This window comes from Semicossyphus pulcher, unplaced genomic scaffold, assembly GCF_022749685.1.
Source record: "Semicossyphus pulcher isolate SPU_LCO1_2020_fin unplaced genomic scaffold, fSemPul1.0.p SCAF_10, whole genome shotgun sequence".
Classification (NCBI taxonomy): Eukaryota; Metazoa; Chordata; class Actinopteri; order Labriformes; family Labridae; genus Semicossyphus; species Semicossyphus pulcher.
In genome coordinates, this window is record NW_027211604.1 from 6,278,903 (window position 1) to 6,296,684 (window position 17,782).

The window sequence follows — 17,782 nt, forward strand, 5'->3', positions numbered from 1 at the left end:
TGCAACTGCTTTCACATCTGCCTTTTCACTGCATAAATGAAGTATGACATATAAATTTGGTTTGTTTTCAAATATGTAGTTCATACTTCAGAAACAGCATGCATAAAACTGATATGTTCTGTGTTTTATCAAGTAGTAATTGTTGATCATTTCGTGTGTAACCATGTTTAAAGACAGAAACTGTTTCCCCAGGGATCAGAATCTCGAGAGTTTCTAAGATCGACTCTGCCCCACGGTCGCAGTTGATGGAGAAACATTTCAGACCTTTACACTTTCATCAGGACACCAGAGCGATCAAGGGACACAAGTCTGAAATGTGCGACCATTCAGAAAAAGACCACAAGCGCGGAAAGAGCGCTAACTCAAAATCTCAACAAATGAAGCACCGTCACCAAAATCAAGGGCAGCGTCATCAGCGTAGCCAGCAAAAGTCACATCAGGCAGAGGAAATCGACAGCCATGAGTAAGTTTGGAAACCTCATGTATGGCATCTATCCTAAAGGTACACCAGGGCCCGGTTGTTCAAAGGTAATTTGACTGGATTAAATCTATTGGATAGGGTTATGGTCAAATCTTGAAAGAAAGAAAGGATTATGTAATCGCATAAGATCAGGTCATACTGAATCCCTACCGTGACATAGTAGATGAGGTAGACTTTAGAGCGCTGGTAATCCAGATTTGATAATCCTTAAAAGTCTGTCTCTGGATAAGATTGATCCTACTCAGTTTTCTTTGAAAAAAAGTCAGATGGATTACCTGATCCTGAGTGGAAAAAAAGTGGATTTCCATATCTGAATAAGTCTTATCTGGATTACTCCTTTTGAACAATCGGGCCCAAGATATTAAGACCTTCCTTTTGTACTTTCCTTTGGTTTTTACATGCTAAAAACTAAATTAGCTATCTATGTCCCTCTGAGTTCATTTGTTTAAGACTTTTATTTCCTGAATTTGCTCTGCTGTTCCAAAATGAATTAACTTTATTGTTAGCTTGTCTCAGCCTTGTATCGAGTCTATCTTTAACTCTCATGTTATCTTTTAAAACAGCCTTTCAACAGCAGAGGACAGCATCTTCAGTGATCACCACTCCAACCAGACTCATCATCTTCACTCTCACCACTACCACCGCAAGCAGAACCATCGCCATGTTTCTCTTCCAGAAACTCCCATCAGTTCCTCAACTGGTTCATCTTCATCTTCCACTTCTTCTTCATCTTCTTCCTCTTCATCTCCCTCTTCCTCCACTTCCTCTTCTTCTTCTTCCTCCTCCTTTTCTTCCTCTTCTACCACTTCGTCCTCTTCCTCCAGCCTGTCCTCTCAGAGCAGCAGCGAGTGTTCGGAAAGATTTCCACGTATGAAGCATTCACAGTCCTGCACGGACATCTCCCGGAAGTACAAGTACCTGGAGGAAGGTGAGGACACGGCACCTCTGATAGATAAAAGAGGTTATCAGAACACGCTCCCTGCCAGGCTGGAGCGCGGGAAAGGAAAGTCGTCTAAAGGTGGAGCCCTGAAGAGTGCCCGGACGACTGCAGGCGGCTCTGGAACCGGAGGAAGTTTCCGTAAAACCAAATCGATGGAGGCTTTGACGAGGCCGAGAGACGGAGAGTGGCACGATGATGGAAAAGACCCAGAGAAGGAAAAGAGTGAAGCCAGGAAGAATTTGATGAAGGAGAAGATGAAGTTCTCTGCCTTCCTCAATGAGATCACTCGACAGGTGCTCAGCCCCATGAGGCTCAGCACGCTTGGGGTCACAGACGCCCACAGACCGTGCAGCCCGGGTCAGGCGAGGAGTCGACCCACCAGCGCTGACTCACTCAGCTCCAGAAAACACACAAGAGACTCTTCTCCACCCTGCAGGTCTGACCTTCATCATCATCATCACCATCAGCGTCACCATCATGGCGGCTCCACTGCAGACTCTCAGGTCTCCCTGTCTCATACGGCTGAGTCTGCTGGAGACCGGAACTCTGACGTAGGCTGTGAGCGGAGAAAGACTGACTCATCACATCGCCTCCATCATTCTCCTTCTGTTAAACACCATCACCACCGTCACCACGGAGACCACCACACTGCACGTCATCACCATCACCATGGTGACCCCAACTGCCCAAGTCATCACCACAGAGAACAAAAAAGTCATCACCATCACCACGGAGACCATCATAGCCCTGCTCGTCACCATCACCACGAAGACCGTCATGGTCATCCACGTCGCCATAGCCGCCGCCACGGCCCTGTTCATCACCATGGAGATCACCATATTACAAGTCATCATCATCACCGTGGGGATCATTACAGCCCAACACATCGCCATGGAGAACATCGCAGTTCAGGTCACCACCGCCATAGCAACCATCTAAGCACTAAAGGCCCAACTGGTCAATTTCACCATGGAGACTCAACAAATCATCATCACCATGGAGTCCCAACAACTCATCATCACTATGGAGACCAACACAGTCCGGCCCACCATCATCACCATGATGATCATCAAAGTGAAGCTCATTTGTATCATCATGGAGATCACCAGCATCACCATGAAGACCACAGTCCAACGATCCACCATCACCATAGCGACCACCACTGTCAAGACCATCATCATCACCATACAGACCACAGCTCAACAACTCATCATCACCATAACGACCAACACAATCAAACACATCCCCATCATCACCATGGTGACCACCAAAGTGACCACCAGCATCACCAAGGAGACCACCAGAGTCCAGACCATCAGCATCACCATGCAGACCATCATCATCATCATGGAGACCACCACAGTCCAGACCATCAGCACCAACATGGAGACCATCAGCATCACCATGGAGACAACCACAGTCCAGACCATCAGCATCACCACGGAGACCACACCATTGAGGCTCATCACCATCACCATGGAGACCACCAACATCACCATGGAGATCACACCATTGAGGCTCATCACCATCACCATGGAGACCACAACAGTCCAGACCATAAGCATCACCATGGAGACCACCACAGTCCAGACCAACAGCATCACCATGGAGATCACCAGCATCACCATGGAGAGCACCACAGTCCAGACCATCAGCATCACCATGGAGACCACCAGCATCACCATGGAGAGCGCCACAGTCCAGACCATCAGCATCACCATGGAGAGCACCACAGTCCAGACCATCAGCATCACCATGGAGAGCACCACAGTCCAGACCATCAGCATCACCATGCAAAACACCACATTGAGGCTCATCACCATCACCACGGAGACCACCAGCATCACCATGGAGAGCACCACAGTCCAGACCATCAGCATCACCATGGAGAGCACCACATTGAGGCTCATCACCATCACCATGGAGACCACCAGCATCACCATGGAGAGCACCACAGTCCAGACCATCAGCATCAACATGGAGACCACCACATTGAGGCTCATCACCATCACCATGGAGACCACCAACATCACCGTGGAGACGCTGCCTCTCAGGTGGACTCGGCTTCTCTCAGCAGAGTCAGCGCCTCAAGTCATGATGAGGAGCAGAGCAGCTTCAGCTCATCAGCACATACAGTATGACCTTTGACCTTTCTCTTCGTGATCAGTCACAGGTCAATGATCGATGTGGTTATGTCATAATGTTCCACTCATCTGATTATTGACCACCAGAGTGCCATTATTACACAACAAACATTACACAACTACAGATCAGATACATTTATTACAGTTATAATCATAGACACAATCTAATTTCATTTTAATATATATATGTGTGTATATATATATATACACACATTTATATATGTATATATATATATATATAGTTATATATAAATTATAATTTTCTTTTTCTTTTTTTACAGGAGAAGGTGGACGAGTTGGGACGAATCATGTAAGTGTGAAGTTGTAGTTTGTTCACTGTTTAAAGTTTCAGCCATGACAGTGATATTGTACATATATTAAATAGTTTATTGCAGTAACACAGGATACATTGACCAGAGTTATTTTAAACCCACTGTGTAGAATAACTGAATATTGAATGATAAATGAATGAATGAGAATAATGATGTGTTTTATGTACCGGTGATGACAGGATGCTTCAGGAGCAGAATGAGGGTCTGCATAAGAGTCTGCTGAAGACGGCGGTGAGGATGGAGTGTTTGGGAGAAGAGTTCATCAGCAGCCAGAAGCTTCTGGAGACAGAACTTCAGAGGACTCGTATGGAGCTCAACAACCTCACAGAGAGGTTTAAGAGGTAAAGAAAGCAAGTTTATATAGCCTGTCCAAAAACATTCTGTCAAATGCAAACAGGCAATATGCTTCAACCTGAAAAATCATAATCACACACATCAGAAATACTTGATTAATCTCTGGGGGAAAATTTGGGCGTTACAGTTAAAGTCAAATACAACATAAGAGTTAAGATGCAAAAAAGTTATACATAAGAGTTATTTACAAATGAACAGTGTATGCAGTATTATATCAACATATTGCAGAGTTGAATTATTGCACAATCATCCAGCTAATATGTACAGTAAGAGTTCAGTGCACACATTAGGTGCCTGTGTGTCAGACACTCAGAAGGAGGAGTTGTAGAGTCTGATGGCCACAGGCAGGAATTACTTATTTTCTTCTTAAAAGAAACTTAGATTTTTGTAAAAACTAACAAACATACAAACAAAAAACCTTTTTCCTGGATTTTAAAGACTTAAGTTAATACCCATTCTCTGGGAACAACTTTTAAAACCCACATGGAAACAATTCCTGCATGCTCTCATTTAGGGCCTGTGGTCTCTAACAGTGGTCTTTGTGCTGGCAGCGTCTATTTTGTATACAAAACCAATGCAGTCCAGCGTTTTCAGCGCTCAGCTTCCTCTGAGCTAGAATGCCCTCGGCATCAGTCATTTTTTGTCGCTGTGCTCACAGTGCTCTCAGTTGAAAATAGCTCAACTTTTGGAACATCGCTGTGCTTGTCAGTGTCACTTCTCCCTTTCCGACCAATCAAAATCAAGAATGGCGGAGGAGAAACTAATCCTTTCATATATTGAGGGTACAATTTCCAGGTCTGGTGCTGCTGCTAATGCCAGGACACGATTCCTTTCCATCGTTTTTACGTTTTCTTTGTAAAATTTCCTTGAATAAAAGCAAATAAGAAGCACACAGAGCTACTTATATATGACTTCACAACCAAGGGAAGCGAAAGTGCTTGCACACAACTTTCGTAACCTAGCAACAGTAAGCGGCGGTGAGAAGCGCTCTGAAATTGAGGTTGTGGGGAACATAAAAACTGTGTCTGTGTCCAGATACAAAAAGATATCACTCCAAGTCATAAGCATCTTTTTAACAACAGAAATGAAAAAAAATAATACATTCAAGCAATTTATACATTCTTCTGTACTTTGAAAACAAACCATTTTTAAACTCTATTTATTTATATACCTATATATTGAAAACAACTATTTATTGATATTTTTAACTGGGCTACATTTACATAAAGCACCGATTAATTCAGTCATCTAAAACTGTTTGTTTCCTCGTCTTGGAGAGAGTGTTTCAATTATGGTGGGCATACAGTTTAATTTTCCAGGTTGTTCTGTGGTATTGCTGTGAATATACTCCACACCTGGGCCAAACACTATTGGGGAATATCAGCTCAAATAGCGCTTTTCAAGTTAGCTCAAGGAACCGCATGTTATACTTAATCAACCACATGGCGGCCATTGTCCTCTGATTTAGCGCTAAGGGTGGGAAGCTAGCATGTTGTTGCAATGACAATCGTTATCAATTGACTGCTTCCAGATTGATCAGCGACTGAAAAGGCAATGAACTGCAAAAATCCAGAGGGAAATCTGGTCATATCTCAAAATAAAAAATATTGGAAGACCTATTAGCTTCCCAGACAACAGCTTAAGTTCTCATTTACTGACCAATTGTTAGATAATCTTACTGTAGGGATGGCAAGTGATCTGGTTTCATTTGTAGTACGCTTGTAGTCTGAGTAACATTGACCAATCACATATCAGCAGGCTGCAGCGTATGCAGGAAAAACAGTCCCTGAGGAGAGCAAAAGCAGGTGGAACGTAATGCGCCGTAATGACATCACGGCTCCCATCAGCGGTCATCAAACGTGATTTAGCTTCTTATAAATCTCTATTAACAGACATCTGCATGCTAACTGCTAACAATCTGTTGTCGATCTAAAATTCAACTTGAGATCAATTCCCTTGACGCTGTCACGAAAGCCGTTCAGCGTTCAGATTTCCGATTTCCTCGAATGCATCATGATCAATCCGACCTCCGTTCAACAAACGAGCACTTTAAATGTAGTTTTCTTCTCCTCTTGAGGTCACACCTGGCAAAGCTTAATTTATGCTTTTTACAAATCTGCATCAGGATATTGAAATTTCGTCAAAGGTAAGACCCGTTAACTGAAGTAAATCACAAGAAAGAAAGATTATTTTACTGTAAACAATGCAGCACGCGGAAAAGGAAGTCTTGACTGGAAGTCGTTTATCGCTAACCGCCGGCTACATGCCTGACACATTCTTACCCGCGCCGTCTCTCCTCCTCCCTCATCAGTTCGGGATCACCCCGTGTTGAAAACTAAATGCTGTCTCCCTTACAGAATAAATATGGGACACAATCTGCCCGTATTTCCGTGCACACCCCGCTTTACTGCATAAACTACGTTTGCACATGCTTGGAGTGAAATGCAAAATAGGTAAGATTATCAAGAGACAGCAGAGGAATGGCAGAACTGAGAGGCGAGTGGTTTCCCCAGATTCACCTGGGTACGGGATGAGTGGGCAGTGCTTCATGTGGCCCAGGACACGTGCGTACACACTCCCAGACGAATGTGGATAATTGCGACCCAGACCACCTCCGAATGTGGCCACTCGTCCTGGGTGCGTTATCACACCTGTACTTAAGGCTGTCCACTTGTGATCCAATCAAAATAACCTCATGTTAATACCAAATGTGAACGGAGCCTGTGATGAATTGTTCCTTGTTGTACAATTTAAGTGGGTTAAAGAAAGAAATTGACAGTACATTTGAACTCTGTTTTTACTACATATTTTCATACAATGTTGATATTGATCCTTTACTGAAATACACGATACTATTGTTGATTAATTCTCTCTGTCTGTCTGTGCTTAATTTCAGACTACACGACAACTGCTCCTCCACACAGCAGACCAACAGTCTTCTCGAGCAAAGGCTTCATTTAGTGGTGAGGTTTAAAGTGCTTCTTTGTTGTGCTTGGGCCAAAATAGTCAGAGACATGACAATGGTGATAGAAACATGTTTTTATACACGTGGGAGCCTTGAATAACAGTTGACTGTTGAGTGGTAGGGAGGAAATTATATCACATATGTCTTTGTGTTTCAGGCCCAGAGTATGGAAGGAGAACGTGAGAGGTTGAACCGGCGTATTTCAGCACTGACGGAGAAGCTCGCTGATACAAAACATGCCAACAGTGTGGAAACATTCAGTGTAAGATCTCTACAACCCTCTCCAGTCTTAGCAGAAAGTGGCTGCTCAAACATATTCAGACGCAGGGGAGGAGAACTACAAAGTGTATCGACACCATTGAGAGAATAGACAGATCAGATACATGTAATCAAATACTGAAAAGCCTCTGAGAAATGTTGACTTTTATCATTTAATCAATAAACTGATTAATATGTGACCTCTCCTTTCTGCAGGGAACATTACTGCTGCACACAAATGAGCATGATTTTCAGCCAGATGATACCATTAACCAGGTGGTTCACCCCATCACCCCTCCTCCTGTTGAGTTCATGGACAGCCATAACTATGGAAAGGCCCAAGCCGGGGGACAGGAGCTTCCTCTGGGGTCAGTCCCAGAAGAGGAGGAGTCTGACTGGTCAGAGTTGGGGGAAGAGACCCCACGATTCATACTGACGGGATCAAACAGAGGTCCAGTATGGAGGCACCAGGAAGGAGACATGGACAAAGACAGTGAGTTGGTGGGAGAGGAGATTTTCAGGTGTCATTCTCCTCGCCCGCTGCAGATACCTCACCTCCAGTTCACCATCCACAGCGAGAATCTGTCCGGTGGCATGGCGGGTGAAGGCACCTACAGGATCGCCACAAGTCCAACCCTCGGATCTGCCATCTTGATCCGGTCAGCTAGCATGGAGGACATCCCTCTATCACACCATGAAATGCAGAAAGAGCGCAGAGGCACGGAGGCCATGATGGACCTGCACCACCGAGGGGGAGCAGCTACCGAGGATCTAGATAACCAGATCCTTCACCACTGGAGAGGAAGCAATGACATAGCTATAGCCAGGCCGATAGAAAGCAGGATGTCAGAGGCAGAGAGCGGCCTGGCCGGCCTGCAGTCAGCCGAGCTGATGTTAAACCACTTCATCTGTGAGCATCAGACCGCAGAGGGTCAGGGCAGGGCCGAGGTGCACGGCTGGACAGGGGGGATTCCAGACGAGGTGTGGAAAGGGGAGCGCACACAGCTGTGACGGAAACAAGAGAGCCTGAGTCTGAAACACTTGTTATTTACAAGGAAAGGTTAATTGAGGGTCTTTTCCCAGAACCACTAATTAACATTTGGTCTGACGAGTTTTAACCTTTAAATTCAAGCTTGCCTGTCTCTAGATAACAATTATTTGTTTCTCACTAATTCACAGTAAAACCTGTAACAACCTGTAAATAATGGGATCAAAACTCATAGTGTGAGTGAATAATATATGTATTTAAACAGAAACTATATTTTTCTGTACCTTGATCCTCTACCGCTAAGATTTGCTCATTTAATGGTAAAATGTAAATTTTGTTGTATAAAGATGAGGTAGGCGTTTACTTTCCCTGTTCTTTGTCTCTATGAAAACAAAACGTAGTTACTTTAATGATCAGTTTGCTTTACTGCATGAAACATTATATATTTATATACTTTATGTAGTTAAATTGTTTAATGTCATATTCTGCTAGTTTTCAGGACAATTTAAATCCTGTTGTAAAAAAGGCTTTAGTAGGCATGTGCTATATAACATGATGTGTACTCACTGTAGGAAATATACTTATGAAATAGCTTTAAATATGTGTATATGCAAATGTATAGTTTGTTTCCTATGGTTGCAATAGTTAACCTGCAGAAACAAAACATGTATAAATATCATCCATGTAACTCTGTCCATTAACATCTAATAAACCAAATGAAGACATAACGACACATAAATTCAACTGTCTACATTTTTTTATTTCTTACCGACTTAATGAAAAGGAATAAATATAGAATAAGAGAATCTAGAGAGGAGCTGCTTTAAGTTTAGTTACACTTTTACATTCTAACCCAGCGCTCGTCACCGTCGGTCTCCAAAATCTCCTAAGGTTGTGATTTTAATCAACTACGTCAGCATCCAGGGGTCGTGCTGCCTCCGTAGTCAGAGCTGCACAGCCGATACCTGAACATGCGCAGTCTTCTTTTTTCTCTTCTGTTGAGCATGTGCCTTATTTTTGCGCTGAAACTACATTTTCGTGTAGACCGGATTAAACGCAGCACTGTAAAAAGTAATGCACATATGATTATCACTTCCTTTCATAGCTAAAATGAACAAAATATCAAAATGATTAAAACAAAAATGTGTTTTCTGACACGTCGACGGTGTAACCATATTTTAGCCGGTTGAGAAATGCTTGAAATTAGGTCTTAGACGTTCACACCTGATTTCACCCTGTTTTCAACTAAATTTCAGCCTTGGAATCCCAGCTGGTGCTCACTGGGTGATGTCAAGGCTGGAAAATCCATCAGTAAAAAGTTTAGAGGTTTAGACTTACAAAAATCAGGTGATCAATTTACCCCAAGATGGCTCAACTAACCCCTAACCTGGGGCAAGTTGAGCCACATTTACACTTTTTCTTGGGAAGTCATATTTTCAGGGCCCTTTGTTCTCGAAACATTTTTATAATTTCAATTGATAGGAAGCACGGTGAAATAGATAATATGTTTTAAGTGTACTTCTGTCTAGTTATTTCTTCCCTATAGGGCAATAAAAGTAAAATTGGCTCATCTTACCCCACTCTTCATATAATATTAATACTCGCACATGTTAAGAAGGGACACCACCTTCCATCAGAAGGAAATAAAATGTGGGAAATGAGCTGTTACTTTATCTGGGCTGAAAATTCTTTATACATTGACTTTACATTGACAATGACCTTAGCAAAAAAATAAGCTAAAGAAGAGGAATGAACCAAGTTATTAGGCAACACAGACTTTGTAACATTAATATTGAGTGATTTGACCACGAGTTCACCATGATTAATACTTTATCCAGAAAGTACTGCTCAATGTTAAATCACCCAGATGAATGTTACCAGATTAACAACTACATCAAAGAAATAGTCCATCCATCTATCCATCCAGGTAGGAGCCAATCCCAGCTGTCATTGGGCGAGAGGCGAGGAACACCCTGGACTGAACCTTTGAAGCTCATATTCACACCTACAGGTAATTTTAGAGTCGCCAATGAAGCGAACGAGCATGTCTTTGGACTGTGGGAGGGAGAACTCCACACCTGCATGGGGAGAACATGCAAAATCCACACAGAAAGGATCTGAACTAGGAACCTTCTCGCTCTGGGTCGACAGTGCTAATCACTCCACCGCTGTGCAGCCCCGTGACCCAGGTGATTCTGTGGTTTTGCATCCTGCTATAAACGTCTTTATCTTGTCAGGCAGTCGCTCTATCATGTCCATTCTGTGGGACTGAAATGTGGCATGACACTTTCTCATCCTGGTCCAGGGAGCTTCAGCAAGCAGAGGTTTCCTGTTACCCAGTCCATCAGCAGTAAAAAAAAGTAATTCCCACCAATACATTTAATAATTATAGGTAGCAGATAATTGATAAAATGTTCGACAGTTAATGAAATATTTCTAAAAACAAATCAGGATTTATGTTACAATGTTTTGGTGACACTGAAAGCTAAATGTGTTCATCTTCATGTGTGCATTTGTGTTGGATCAGTGTTACAAAGTTAATGCCTCCCAATAATATCCATCCGTCTGTCAGGTTCAATTTGTGTCGTCACTCATGTTCCTCTGTGTGAGTGATGGGTGCTGAGCAGACAATGGCCTGGATTCATGGACACGTTTAAGAGGATAGGTAGGCATTAGAGGTAAGACGCTCCAGGTAGCCAAACCCAGTGTGCCGAATGTGCTGTGTGGCACACTGGAGGGTACGTGGTGGTCGCTGGAGATAACTGGACTTTTTTCATCACTTTTTGGGACGACAGATCAGGTGAACTTTGATACACTAACATCTGTTCAGCTGAAGATGTGAAGCTCCAAAACTTTTTCATAAAAAAAAAATGTTTGTGCTAAACTCTCAACCTTTAATTTTTCCAGAGAAGTTTCCTCTCATAAAGCTTTTATCAATGTGTTTTAAATGTGCTGATTCTTTTGCAGCTGGTTTCATTTTTCCAAGTCGGTGTCGAGTTTCACTTTTTAATCCTTAAGCCTTTCAGAGTCCAGCCTCTCACTTCTCCTTCCTCCTCGCAGACGAAGCTCATCATCGTCGCTCGCTGCCTCGTCGCTCTCCTTCCCCTCTTCCCCCGGTAAGACTCGGACTCCCTCGCTGCGACCATGGTGGTGATGAAGATGAAGTTCCCCTTTGAGAAAAGGGTGAAGCTTGCCCAGGGACTGTGGCTCCTCTCCTGGAGTGCCACAGTGGCCGGAGCTTTGACCTTCAGCCTGGGGTGCATCCTCAAGACGGAGCTGCGCAGGAGGGCAGAGGTACTTTTGAAGTCTTTGAGGCCTAATAATGCCAAAGAGTTTTTAACATTAGGTTACCTAATTACATCAACAGATTGTGTTTCTCAGTATGTTTCCTTTTATATCTTTAAGAGAAAACAGAATAATACATAAATGAAACACACCTGAAACAGTACTAACATCTTTCAACTACCATGTTGTCCAATAAATATCGAGATAGAGGGACTGGATGTTTGGGAGATTAGGTGGTGCAGCTGAAAACACACTGATGTACTGATTTAAATACATCTGCCGTCGTGTCTGCCGCACAAGAAAATGTGAAGAAGAATTTTATGTGGTCAAATAAATGTCTTTGTAGATTGGAGACCAACGACAGGTAGATACACCTGTGACCCACTTTAGATCCTGACTCGTCGTTTAATAAGCCCGGCTCTGTCAGTTTTAATCATCCTAATCCCTGTTCATGAATAAGGTCATCACAACTTTGAATTTAACAAACCTGAAGAGCTTTTAAAGTGTGTGAAATAGTTTATTTTATTTTATTTTTTTATAGTTTAGTCATATCTGTCTGTAAATATAGCTATGCAAAGATAAAGTATGTAAGGCTAAATCCTTTTTGACCTGTTTGACCTTTGACCAGGTGATTTATACATATTGATTATAATAAACACTTCATCTGATATATGAACATAATTAGGCTGCTTTTTGTGACAGGTCTGAAGCTCTTAATGGGCTACACCTTTAAAAAGTGTTAATGGATGTGTTCATGTTATGAGTGAAAAAAGTTTAAGTAAAAGTAAATGAATAAATTACAGAATCAATGACCCTTAGAAAAAAGTTTTATAAAAGTAATTGAATGTAAGACACCTGTAAAAGGTCCACTAAATTCTCTGCAATGCTTTGGGTGTCCTTTTCATGCTTCACTCTGCATGCTTGTTCGACTGCTGTCTTCTTTAAACTGGTCTTACAAGTTTCAATTTAACTAAAATCAAGCATTTAAATTTAACTTTGTGTGAACTTGTAAAATAATCTTTTGCTGAAATCAAAATAATATTGTTTCCCAAAGATTTCCTTTCAGACACTCACATACTCTGTCACCTCATAGGCTGAGACATACCACGCTGAGACCGCTTGGTTTACGTACTTACATGTCATTTTTCAACATTCTGGGTCAAATGTGCCCTGAGTTACTAAATGACTGCACTGATGTGCTCTACCTCCCCTCAACAAGTCCGCTTACTGTAGGTGCCCTTGAGCTATTATCCTCAAAGGCTTGAAGCCGCTCAGTGCTCACAGACGATCAATTATGAATGATTACGTGACTGACTGTAATACTATTAATGAAAACCTTTATGCATAGCTTTATTACAGGATATTTCCCCTGTACAAATACACATTTGAACTTTAACTTGTTTGAACTTAAAGGGTTCACTGACACAAACATTGTGTAGCGCTAAAAGCATCAACACATCATGAAGATCGCAGTTTATCACTATGTGAGGGCGGCATGTTTTTAGTAGAGATAGACCGATATGGTTTTTTCAGGGCCGATACCGATTATTAGTTGTCTAGGCGGCCGATAACCGATATTTGGAGCCGATATTCATTTGCAGTAAAAGTGAAAGTATTGGCGTCAAAATTTTGAATAATACAAACTCCAACACTTAACTTTGTTTAAATGCCTTTAAGCATATGTTTAAAACACAAACAAACAAAAAGCGCAGGGAGTTCCCAGGGTCAGCAGCATCTCTTATAAAGTTAACTGAAAATTTAAATAAATAAATAAATAACGTCCTGAAGTTTTATAAAGTAAATAAAACAAAGTTAAATAAAATTTGCAAAGAAATGAACTTTTTCTCCTCTCCTCCGTGTGTGTGAGCACTCTGCATGCACAGCTTTCACTGCTGATTGGCTGTTACCCGTGCCATGGCTCTGCGTGTAACCAATCAGTGCTGTGGGTGGGACAATGCTGGAGACAGAGTAGTGACTGCAGACAGAGAGGCGCGGCTGCATCAGAGCCAAAATAATTGAGTTTTAAATTGATCTCTTATCGGCAGTCGGATTAAAAAAAAAGGCCGATGCCAATATGCGTCAAAATGCTGAATATCGGCGCCGATAATCGACCCGGCCGATAATCACACAGTCAATCACACAGACGCTGTCACACTCACACCTACGGGCAATTTGGAGTCACCAATGAACCTGACGAGCATGTCTTTGGACTGTGGGAGGAAGCCAGAGTACTCTGAACCCACGCATGCAAATTCCACACAGACAGGCCGTCTTTGTCAGAACCAGGACTCAAACTTAGAACGTTCTCGCTTTAAGGCAACAGCACTGACCACTGCACCACCTGTGCTGCCCATGTTTTGGTTGAACTTCCGAGCACTCCTGACCCTCCTTTTTGTCACAAAACTTGAACTTTAAAGTCAAGATTTTTACGTGTTTAAGTCAAGTACACTGCATCTATAATGTGCACCTGTATGTCTTTACCTGCAGCCGTGTCTGAATATTTTACTCATTACCAGAAATATAAAGCGTCAGTGAGGGAAAATGCTGCATAATAACTGATATAACTTTGCTCGTCTCAGAGTGTTTGGAAGAAAATCTTTGGTAGAAACTTCCAAATGAATTTTGTGGTCATTCTGAAAAAAATAACTTCAGTAAGGGAATATATTTTATTAGTCTAATTTCTGACAAGATTATTTAACTTATATTGATTATATTTTTGCCTTCTGTTCACAGGTAATGGACAACTCAGACATTCACGTCGTGCCCAACACCCTCATCATTGTTGGTCTGGCCTCGTTGGGAATCAACTACTTCGCTTCAAAGATGTGTCAGGACGCTCTGGACGCCGGGCGTTTCCCCCGCTGGAAGACCTTCCTGAAGCCCTACTTCGCCGTCGCCTCCTTCTTCACCGTCCTCATGCTGCTAGCCGTCATCATGAGCTACGCCATGAGGGGCAGTCTGGAGTCTTCTCTGAAGGGCGGCCTGAGGAACGGCATCCGCTTCTACAAGGACACGGACACGCCCGGCCGCTGCTTCCAGAAACAGAACATCGACCACCTGCAGATGGACTTTCAGTGCTGTGGAAACACCGACTTCAGGGACTGGTTCGAGGTCCAGTGGATCAGCAACCGCTACCTCGATTTCAACTCCAAGGAAGTGAAAGAGTAAGTTGAGAGCAACAGTATGGAGTGTGTTTCCTGTCTGTGAAAACAAGGCACCCTAAAACATATCTTCCACCTTTCTCTAGCCGCATCAAGAGTAATGTGGACGGCCGCTACTTAGTCGATGGAGTCCCGTTCAGTTGCTGCAACCCCACCTCGCCACGGCCGTGCATCCAGTATCAGCTCACCAACAACTCCGCTCACTATAACTACGACTACCAAACGGAAGAGCTCAACATCTACCTGCGAGGCTGCAGAGAGGCCCTGGTCAACTACTACATGGGCCTGATGAACACCATCGGGGCCGGAGTGCTGTCAGTCTTCCTCTTACAGGTACGGAGGGAAGAGCAACAGCCGTGTGTGGCTGGATGAGAGAGAATATCAACACATTTCTAATTAATGTGTTGTGTCTTATGTGCACAATTCACGCAATATCCTTTAGTCACCATTTATGTTTGCTAGTCTACGTTGCTCGGGGTTGATTCTCTCTAATATTATCTGTCCTAAATGTAACACACTCCCTCTCAGGCCTCTGTGCTGGTGAGCTTGCGCTTCCTGCAGACCTCCATGGACGCAGTGGCGGGAAAGGAAAACACAGAGATCGAGACGGAGGGCTACTTGCTGGAGAAGGGAGTGAAAGAGACCGTCATGGAGTACGTCGAACCTATAATGAAGTTCCTGCTTCTGACGAACAAGGTGGATGAGGGCGAAACCAGCACAGGCGCTGCACCAGGGACCTCCTAAACCACACATTACTTACACACATGTAAATAACTCCTACACAGATAGGGCGACTTATAAATTATTATTTAATATTGCAAACAGAATTTTGAAGATTTAGGGGTAGCATTTTTTATCGTCTGATGACCATCACAGATAAAGTAAGCACATGCACACATATTTAGCGAATCTAAACCCCTAAGTTAACCATATCAGAGAAGATACCCGCAGAAGTGTGGTGGTTTCTTCTTGCACAATGCTCTTCTATGCAACAGGACTATCGTACAACAGATGACGTTACTAATTGCCTTATGAAGCGGAGTCACTCATCGCTTCTTTTTCTCATGCAATTACACAACATGAAGAAAAACTTCACATGTCAGATGTCACCCTCTATCACAGGAGCTCCTAAGTCTTTATTTCTCCCCCTCTCTCCCCCCTGTCACTGTACGGTGTAGGATTATAAGGATTGATTATTGGATATCAGTAATGCAGTGAGAGCCATTAAGTGTGTCCTCTGTTCTGACACCTTTGTTAAAGCTTTTAATCCCATTTGTTAATACTCAACCTGCTGCCCCTGCAGAAAGACGTCTTGGTCAGGTGGATGTGAGATGCAGAGCGGACTGTGGAAAATGATATGCAACTTTTCAAACACAGATGTCGAGTGAAGAGCGAGTGTTCTTTACTTGAATCTTTGGGCAGTTTATTAAATTTAAAATTTGATTTTATTACAAGAATATATTTTGTCAACCTGTGTGATATTCTGTATTAAAGGTCCTTTAAAAAACACGACTGTCTTGAGTGAGTTTCTGGGGCTGACTCAAACCTGCAGCCAGGGCCGTGCAAAAACATTTTTGGGAGCAGTGGCTCAAGCATAACAATACCTGCCCCACCCAACATGCACTAAGGCCCTTAACACATCTGGTACTAACATGTGGTTTTCTCTGTGCTCAGCTGCACTTGCGTTCACACTTTGCATTTCAATGTGTCTCCAAGTGTGTCCTCTGTGACCGCATGTGATCGGATCTCACTTTCCTGCTCTGTATGCAAATGAAAATCATTCACCAAGACTTTAAAAACATCCTATTATACAAAAAACTGTGATGCAGACTCGCAGCACGGAGAGGGGGAGAGCTGCTGTTGCAGGCTCTCAGAGGGAGGAGGGGGCGGGGGTGAGTACGGACTGAAGTGAGGTAAAATCTTGAACCTGAAGGGATCGAAAAAAATGACGTCTGGGGAGATTGTATTTTTGTTGAAGTTGTTCGAACGACAATAGAGATGCACCTTCATATAAATCACACATTTTCTTTATCCCCTGGGATGCCCAGGTGACTATTTTAAGGTTTTAGTTTTGGTTTTGCTTTGATGGATCAATACCTAAAAGAACATTCATATTCATACATTATTACAGAATGTCAAAGTCCACAGAATGGTATGTTTGGTTACTGCTAAAAACGTGTGGAGTAAATATCTGCTTCTTTTATAAAACAGTAACAGGCAGCAAACCTGTTTACACTGATATTGTTGTGTTTTTTTGACAGACTTATCTAATAATCCACAAGATAGCAAAGCAGATTGAACAAAGTCGTCATCGGTCCTTCATCGTTTTTAATATTCAGAGTAGCACAAAATGCAGATAATGTCTATGAAGGTCTCTATTCCACACATGGTCTAAAACTGCTGTATTTACCTTTTCACACCTATAACCGTGAAGCAGCGATTGGACCAGAATTATGTCATTCGACCTTGAAAAAAACTACTAAAAAAGTCAATACCATAGCAAAAAGGTGCGGGGCTAAGGGGGCAGCCTTGACACATTGAGCGATGGAGTGGGAAGTTGTCTGATCTATAACCACTGGTGATTACTGAAGCTATTGGCTCATAAGATTTTGACCCATCTGATCAAATTTGACCCCAGATTTAATTCATGCAGAATACAGAACAGAGAAGGCCAACTGACCCGGTCGAAGGCCTTCTCTGCATCCAATGAGATGACCCTACTATCAATTTCTTTTGTTTGGCAGAGATGAAGAATATTCAAGAGCCTTTTGACATTGTGACTAGAATTACTGCCTTTGATAAAGCCTGTCTGGTTATGATACAAGGTAAAACTTTCTCCAAATGTAGCGCCAATATCTTACATAATAGTTTAAT

General features: G+C 42.7%; 2 protein-coding genes across 2 annotated transcripts; both read left to right on the plus strand.

Moving 5' to 3' along the window:
- Nucleotides 1–314: 314 nt before the first annotated feature.
- On the plus strand, nt 315–8,485 carry LOC138599901 (mucin-2). The gene is made up of 8 exons (XM_069671662.1): nt 315–463; nt 1,045–1,972; nt 2,061–2,333; nt 2,397–3,475; nt 4,077–4,238; nt 7,148–7,214; nt 7,374–7,478; nt 7,691–8,485. Exons 1-8 carry the CDS (start codon nt 315–317, stop codon nt 8,483–8,485), a joined length of 3,558 nt encoding a protein of 1,185 aa, XP_069527763.1.
- A 3,121-nt stretch (nt 8,486–11,606) lies between these two features.
- On the plus strand, nt 11,607–15,817 carry rom1a (retinal outer segment membrane protein 1a). Its single transcript, XM_069675711.1, has 4 exons — nt 11,607–11,756; nt 14,481–14,911; nt 14,995–15,241; nt 15,437–15,817. The coding sequence occupies exons 1-4, from the start codon at nt 11,607–11,609 to the stop codon at nt 15,650–15,652; spliced, it is 1,044 nt and encodes a 347-aa protein (XP_069531812.1). The 3' UTR covers nt 15,653–15,817.
- The last annotated feature ends 1,965 nt before the right edge of the window (nt 15,818–17,782 follow it).

What these genes read in the sequence shown, in the direction of transcription:
- LOC138599901 (XM_069671662.1), top strand. Translation starts at nt 315, where the DNA reads ATGTGCGACCATTCAGAAAAAGACCACAAGCGCGGAAAGAGCGCTAAC. An exon ending in GTGGAGACGCTGCCTCTCAG is followed by an intron (nt 3,476 to 4,076) that starts GTGGACTCGGCT and finishes CGGTGATGACAG; the next exon opens with GATGCTTCAGGAGCAGAATG. An exon ending in ACAGTGTGGAAACATTCAGT is followed by an intron (nt 7,479 to 7,690) that starts GTAAGATCTCTA and finishes TCCTTTCTGCAG; the next exon opens with GGAACATTACTGCTGCACAC.
- rom1a (XM_069675711.1), top strand. Translation starts at nt 11,607, where the DNA reads ATGGTGGTGATGAAGATGAAGTTCCCCTTTGAGAAAAGGGTGAAGCTT. An exon ending in AGCTGCGCAGGAGGGCAGAG is followed by an intron (nt 11,757 to 14,480) that starts GTACTTTTGAAG and finishes TTCTGTTCACAG; the next exon opens with GTAATGGACAACTCAGACAT. An exon ending in AACTCCAAGGAAGTGAAAGA is followed by an intron (nt 14,912 to 14,994) that starts GTAAGTTGAGAG and finishes ACCTTTCTCTAG; the next exon opens with CCGCATCAAGAGTAATGTGG.